This window comes from Cricetulus griseus, chromosome 5, assembly GCF_003668045.3.
Source record: "Cricetulus griseus strain 17A/GY chromosome 5, alternate assembly CriGri-PICRH-1.0, whole genome shotgun sequence".
NCBI lineage: Eukaryota > Metazoa > Chordata > Mammalia > Rodentia > Cricetidae > Cricetulus > Cricetulus griseus.
The window spans coordinates 181,258,836-181,266,024 of NC_048598.1; the positions used below are offsets into that span (position 1 = coordinate 181,258,836).

General features: G+C 49.8%; 1 protein-coding gene across 1 annotated transcript in view; it reads left to right on the forward strand.

Moving 5' to 3' along the window:
• Ahnak2 (AHNAK nucleoprotein 2) overlaps positions 1-7,189 on the forward strand; it is a 36,928-nt gene that overhangs the window by 10,924 nt on the left and 18,815 nt on the right. Inside the window, exons 2-6 of the mRNA XM_027416650.2 lie at positions 4,782-4,840; positions 4,947-5,045; positions 5,669-5,770; positions 6,491-6,641; positions 6,947-7,131. Of these exons, the coding sequence (XP_027272451.2) occupies positions 4,782-4,840; positions 4,947-5,045; positions 5,669-5,770; positions 6,491-6,641; positions 6,947-7,131 (596 nt within the window). The remainder of the gene's footprint in view (positions 1-4,781; positions 4,841-4,946; positions 5,046-5,668; positions 5,771-6,490; positions 6,642-6,946; positions 7,132-7,189) is intronic.

The following is a 7,189-nucleotide window of genomic DNA, read 5'->3' on the forward strand; positions in this document are numbered from 1 at the left end:
AAGTTTTGTTTGTTTTCTTCTGTGTTTCAATAAAACTTTATTTACAAAGGCAGGCAGTGGATGAGATGAGGCCACTCACTGCCTTTCTATCTTCTGACTAATACAGAGGAAGCACCTTGACATATCTTTAAAAACTTTGTAGAGTGCTGGGTGTGGTGGAAGCCCCTTTAATTCCAGCACTCAGGAGGCAGAGGCAGGTGGATCTCTGTGAGTTCCAGGACAGCCAGGGCTACATGGTGAAACCCTATGTCAAAACAAAATAAAAAACCAAAAATGAAAACAAAATTTTGTAGGGCAGAGATGAGCACAAGTGTCGCTAGGCGAGCAGAGCATACTGGTACCACGATCGCATGCTGGTGTCTATTGGCTTGTGCCTGGCTGGGAAGCTGCAGGCCTGGCAGGTAGACAGAAACGGCCTCGGTCGATACCAGCAGACCATTTTCCAAACCGATTGTCCCAGTTCACCTCATGCCTAGGATGGGACAGGAGTTCCGGCCACCTACATCTTTCTCCTCTTCTGCCTTTTTATCTCAGCCACTCAGAGCGGCAGACTCCTCGCTGTGGATTCAGAAGGCCAGTTGTAGCTCTTGTGTGCATGCTCTCCATGCCTGTTCCTCCCCTGTCCTCTCCTGCCTCCCTCCTTCCTCCCGTCTTTCAACTGGAAATTAAACTCAGGGCTTCTCAAGTGCTAGGGAAACATTCTACCGCCCTTGCATGGCTTGCTTTCTTTCTTTCTTTCTTTCTTTCTTTCTTTCTTTCTTTCTTTCTTTCTTTCTTTCTTAGTCTCTCTCTCTCTCTCTCTCTCTCTCTCTCTCTCTCTCTCTCTCTCTCTCTCTCTCCAGGGTTTCTTTGTGGCTTTGGAGGCTGTCCTGGAACTCACTCTGTAGACCAGGCTGGCCTTGAACTCAGAGATCCACCTGCCTCTGCCTCCTGAATGCTGGGATTAAAGGAGTGCACTGCCACCACCGCCTGGCTTCTTACCTGGTTTTCAACTGGGTAATTTAGTCCTTGGATTTGCAAGAATTATTAGTACTTTCTGGGCAGGATGTCTGTATTTGATAAATGTCTTACATCTTTGCCCAGGCCGAGGACTGGGTTTTCACACTCTCACCAGTGTCTTTGCCTAACTGAAGATCTAAATTTTAAGGTAGGCCTGATTTCTCACTTATATCATTTGGGCTAATTTTTTAAAAAATTAAAATTACATTTATTTATTTATTTATTTATTTATTTATTTATTGTGTGAGTGTATGTGTGTGTGTGTGTGTGTGTGTGTGTGTGTGTGTGTGAGTGTGAACACATTGTGGCACATGGAGAGGCTAGAGAACAGCTTACGGGAGTCAGTTCTCCCTTTCTATCACATGGGCCCCAGGTGTGATAGAAAGGTTATCAGAATTGGTGGCAAGCTCCGCCCAAGGAACCGTATCACCAGCTTTGGGCTAATGCTTTTGTGCCCTGTTTAAGACTTTTTTTTTTTTTTTTTTTGCTTTCTCCTATTAAATCTTCAACTTTGGAATTGTAATTCACATAAAATCAATGTTTTTGGTGGGCTTAGTCGGTGATAAAGACTAATATTTCCAGTCCAGTGGCCCCTGCACCTCTCACTGAGAAGAGCCACCCATTCCCATGGGTGCTGGGGCATCTACTTTCTTTTGTGGTTTTTAATCTGCATCTCCCTGATGGCAATGGTGTTAGGGGGCTGGCCCCTTTTTCTCTCATTAATTGGCCACTTTCACAATGTCCTTTGTAGAGCATGCAAATTTTGAACTCCTGTTTGTAAGTGTGGGTGTGTGTTCATGTGCCTGCATGTTTGCGTGTGTGTGTGTGTGTGTGTGTGTGTGTGTGTGTGTGTGTGTGTGTGTGTGTGTAGGACCTCAGACATTATTCCCTAGATACTGTTCACACTAGGCTTTTTTTTTTTTTTTTTTTGGAGACAGGGTTTCTCTGCGGCTTTAGAGGCTGTCCTGGAATTTACTCTGTAGACCAGGTTGGTCTCAAACTCACAGGGATCTGCCTGCCTCTGCCTCCCAAGTGCTGAGATTAAAGGTGTGTGTCACCAATGCCTCACTCACACTAGTTTTTGAGGCAGGGTTTCTCATGGGCCTGGAGTTCTCCAAGTAGGCGAGGCTGGCAGGCCAGTGAGCCCCAGGAAACCACTCACCTCTACCTCCCCAGTGTTAGTGTTAGGAGGGCAAGCCACCACACCCACTTCTTTAAAAAGATGAGCTCTATGGAAGCTTGTCCAGCACGGGTTGGTTCTGGAAACCTGACCAGGGCAACAAGGGAGTGAAGAGAGGACAGACACACAGACGCACATACAGAAAAGTTAGGGCTGGGTAGGCCATGCTCCCTGATGGAACCGCATTGACCAAGCACAGCCTGGAACCTAGGTGCATTTATTCTGTACAGCGCGAGGAGGAGGACTTAGCTAGTCTGCTGGGAAGTGGTCTCTCAGCTGCGGTCATCTAGGGAGAGATGTGCAGGCAGGCTCGCTGAACCCTCTGTCAACATTTGCACACGGACTAGAAGAGGCCTTGCCAGTTCCCATGAGTCTGAGGCATTCATTCGGGACTTCACGTACCAACTGAGCCTTCCTTCCTTCCTTCCTTCCTTCCTTCCTTCCTTCCTTCCTTCCTTTTCCTTCATCCTCTCATTGTGTACAAGTGTAATGGTTGTTGTAGGACCATGGGTTATGGAGTTCTTGACTGACAGCTCTTTTTATTTCAATCTTTGCAAATATTGTTGAATTTTTTTATTTTCACAGTGATTTTCTTGTTTTTTGAGATAGGGTTTCCCTGTGTAGCACTTTGTAGACCAGTCTGACCTCAAACTCACAAAGATCCGCTTGCCTCTGCCTCCCGAATACTGGGATTAAAGGCGAGCACCACCACTGCCAGGCTAGTTCTTTATTTACTTTTATTTTTGAGATAGGATCTCAGAGTGTAGCTCAGGGTAGTTCAGAACTCACTCTGTAGACCAGGCTGCCCTTGAACTCGAAGAGATCTGCCTGCATCTACCTCAGGAATGCTGGGATTAAAAAACCAACCCCACCATACCTTACTTCTCTTTAATATTTTCTTTGAGTCATGGTCTTGTTGTGTTGCCTAGACACTCTCTCTCTCTCTCTCTCTCTCTCTCTCTCTCTCTCTCTCTGTGTGTGTGTGTGTGTGTGTGTGTGTGTGAGCGCACAGGGGCCCATGCCATGGCACTTATGTGAAGTTTTCCCCATTCATCTTGAGTTCCTGGCTTTGATTGACAGGCACCTTTACTTGCTGAGCCATCTGTCTCACCAGGTCCAGGGGTGCCTTTTATTCCATATTTCTGACAAGCTGGTTGTCAGTGGTGTTTCTGTGCCTGTGTGCTGGGTCACTTTGTCTCAAGAATCTGACCATGGTTTGTTCCGTGAGGACCTGTGCTTCTCTTGCTCGGCATTTGTCCAGGCTCTGGGACCTGTCAACTGCTTCCTTCCATTGCTTCTTCAGCGAGGTTTTCACCTTTCCCTCCTTTTCCCACAGAATACTGAGGCTCCACTCTGCTCTGCTCATCTTCCTTCAGCTTTTCCTCGTGTGTTCCTCAAGCCGGTTATAGGATCCAGTTTGAAGTACTTCCTTTAGTTTCCTCCAATCTACTGTTGAGTGTCTCTAGTCCACACTCTACTCCAGAATTTTCACAGTTTTGGTTTTAAAAACTCAGGGTTGAATTTATTGATTTTTTTCTCTTTTTTTGGGGGGGGTTTCGAGACAGGGTTTCTCTGTGTAGCTTTGGAGCCTATCCTGGCACTTGCTCTGGAGACCAGGCTGGCCTCGAACTCACAGAGATCCACTTGTCTCTGCCTCCTGAGTGCTGGGATTAAAGGTGCGCACCACCAACGTCCGGCTGAATTTATTGATTTTTATGTGATACATGGTGACATATATCCCTGATTGGCTTGAAAATATATGTCTGAGGATAACCTTGAACTCGTAGTCCTCCTGCATTCACCTCCCAAGTTCTGGAGTTGCAGGTGTGGGGTTTGCAGGTGTGGGTTTGCAGGTGCGGGTTTGCAGGTGTGGGTTTGCAGGTGTGGGGTTGCAGGTGTGGGTTTGTAGGTGTGGGTTTGCAGGTGTGGGTTTGCAGGTGTGGGGTTGCAGGTGTGCGGATGCAGGTGTGGGGTTGCAGGTGTGGGGTTGCAGGTGTGGGGTTGCAGGTGTGCACCTCCCCTGCTGGGTTTTGCAGTCCTGGAAATTGAAACTGCGCTGTGTACATGCTAGGCAAGCAATCTACCAACTTAACTACATCTCTATCCCTCATAAGTTCTCTTCCTTTATGAGAGCCTGCCATCGGTCTTCAACACTACACATGGTTTCCTTTCATGTTTTAAGTAATCTGTTAGTGGTTGGTTGGAGTCTGTATTAAATGCACACCTGTGGACTCTTGGTGACACCTTCCATCACTTGCCTTGCTCTTCAGTGTGGACCTTCACCTTCTTATTTCTTTTTACTGCCTGTGATTTTTTGGTTGGATGCTGGACCCTTAGCAGAACATATTGCAGCAACTTTGGATGTTAATTTCAGGCTCCAGGTAGCTATTGTTTGTATTTCTTTCTTGGACTAAATTTGCAAATATGAATAATGTCTGAGCCCGGAAATCCCACCTAACTGCTATCCCGAGGTTGCTCCCACTCTCCCACGGAGGGTCTCTGGGTTTTCCATCAGCCAGTGTTCACCCTTGCACACCCTGTTTTCCCGTGTTCACCTGCGGCCTCCCGCCTTCATGTCCACTGACAGCTCCTATTTCCACAGTGTCTGGCAGACAGCTGCAGCAGCAGGAGCCAGGGGCTGAGACTGGAGAGAATGACTCAGTAAGTGTCACCCCAAGAGGAAGCCCTTCCTCTTCAGCCGCACCCCATCTCCCCCAGGCTGAAGAGAGAGCTGATGGTTAGAGGTAACTTTATTCTCTCCTGCCAGGTGACTGAAGGTCCTGGGGGTGAGATCATTCGGCCAAGGCCGCAGGGGTCCTCACCTGTTTATGAATACACACCTGAAGGCGCTGGCTTGGGAGCCCAGGTAAGCCTGCTGGGCAGAACAGCTGGCAGGAGGCAGGCTCAGGTGTGGCCCCTGGGCATCATTATGCCCTGTTCACTGGAGTCTCAATTCATTGCCCTTCCTGCTGCACGCATTTTGTCTTCAAAGGCCTCTCCTTCAGTGCCCCATCTTTTAGCTGTGGGGGTGGGGACACTTGCCACGTGTGTGTGTGTGTGTGTGTGTGTGTGTGTGTGTGTGTGTGTGTGTGATGTGGCAGGGGCATAATCCTTCATGGCACAAGCATGTACCCGTACACTCACACCATCTTGGAGAGGAGACTGTGGACTTCCTTGTGAGAGGAGCCATGCAGTGAGGAGAGGAGGCGTGTCCGAGCTAACCAGAATTCTACACTTTGACACTTTGAAAGTCTTCCCCATTCTAAAGCACCCCCACCCTCCACAGCCCCTGCTGCTTCAGGGTTGGGGCATGCCTGGACTCAGTGAGGAAATAGGAGGCTGAGAGTTGCTTTTCCCAGTGAGGTCCCTGGGTACTCAGCTCCCCTGTTCCTGGACAATCCGCATGCCCAGAGTTCCTGTACTCTGGCATCCTGGGCACCCCTGTCTCCTTAGCAGAGTGAGTGATAACTCCCAACCCCTTGACTACAGGAAAACAGCCAGGGCAGGCGCAGCTCCTCTGGCAGAAGGAGATCCTGGTGGAAAAGGGATTCAGGGGAATCCACAGGCTTCTCTAGCATGAGTCATTCAGAGGTAAGTGCCATAGCAGCAACAGTTGGGATATCCCTTCCTCAAGGCTTCAGCCACAGGAGATGGAGGGAGGGGCATACTCTCATGCCTGGGCGGGACAGATCGAGAGGCTAGTATCTACCTTCTAGTGAAAGAGTCTGACTTCTGACTAGCATATGCACACCCATGCCTCAATGTGCAGTGGACAACACGGTGGAAAATGGTACCCAGGCTGTGGTGAGGCAGGGCCTTGGCCAAGGGAGATGGAGGGGTTCAGTGGGTGCCCATCAAGGGGTACTTTGCCTCTGTGCTTTCCTGGAGAGTTTGGTGGACGCCGGGGGTGACCATCATCTGCAGCATCAGGTGGGCTGCAGATTTCCCCAGTGTTCGAGCCCCGTCCTGGGACCCAGCACGGGGACTTTATGTGGCATGGGTGCTTCACACATTTGTAATGAACCAGTGAGTGCTCTTCAGGGGGGAGGCTGACAAGAGCCTCTCCCCTGGTGACTCATCTGCCTGGACATTCTGCCCCCTGTGGGGACAAGGTGAGATGATTCCATCTGAGGCTGCCTGCAGCTGGGTTTTCCCCAGACCCCAGATACAGCAGTCTGGTCTACTTGGATGGTGCCCCAACCTCTACCCAGGCAGCACAGATCACCATCCTTGGGACACACTGACCACTACAGTAAAGCCCAAATGAGGCAGGCAAACATTCGCCATACCCTTCATGTTCTTCTGCCCCAGGGTATGCAGGAGGCCACAGAAGTGACCCTGAAGACTGAGGCAGAGTCAGGAGCCAGTGGCTACAGTGTCACAGGTGGAGGGGACCAGGGGCTTTTTGTCAAGCAAGTGCTGAAGGACTCCTCTGCTGCAAAACTATTCAGCCTGAGAGAAGGTACCACAACCATCCCATCACCGGGGGAGGGTGGCAGGGTCCATCGTCAACACCAGGATAGGGGCAATGGAGAAACCTGGAGGGCCTAGGCCTCACCTAAGGCTTCAGATGACCCCATGGACTTTGCTCAACCACTCCAGGCTGGGACTGCCCACTGTGCCCTCATTTTCTGTGAGTTGTTTGAGGTGCCACTGAGGAGCTGGACATAGGCTGTAGGCCTTCTCTTTGCCAATGCAGTACAGCCCCCAGGCCACTTGTATTCTGGTGGGGACTGGAGCCCTGAACCTGGTTTCTTCTTCCTTTAGGGGACCAGCTTCTCAGTGCAACCATATTCTTTGACCACATGAAATATGAAGATGCTCTTAAGATCCTGCAGTACTCAGAACCATACAAAGTCCAGTTCAGAATCAAACGGAAACTCTCGGCCAGCAAGGGAGAGGAGTCGGCTGTGCATCACTCTCAGCAAGGCTTGAAAGGCCAGGAAAACCAGGTAAGGCCCTGCCCAGGGACCCCCTTGCTATGGACACAATCTGGGGCACATGCAATTG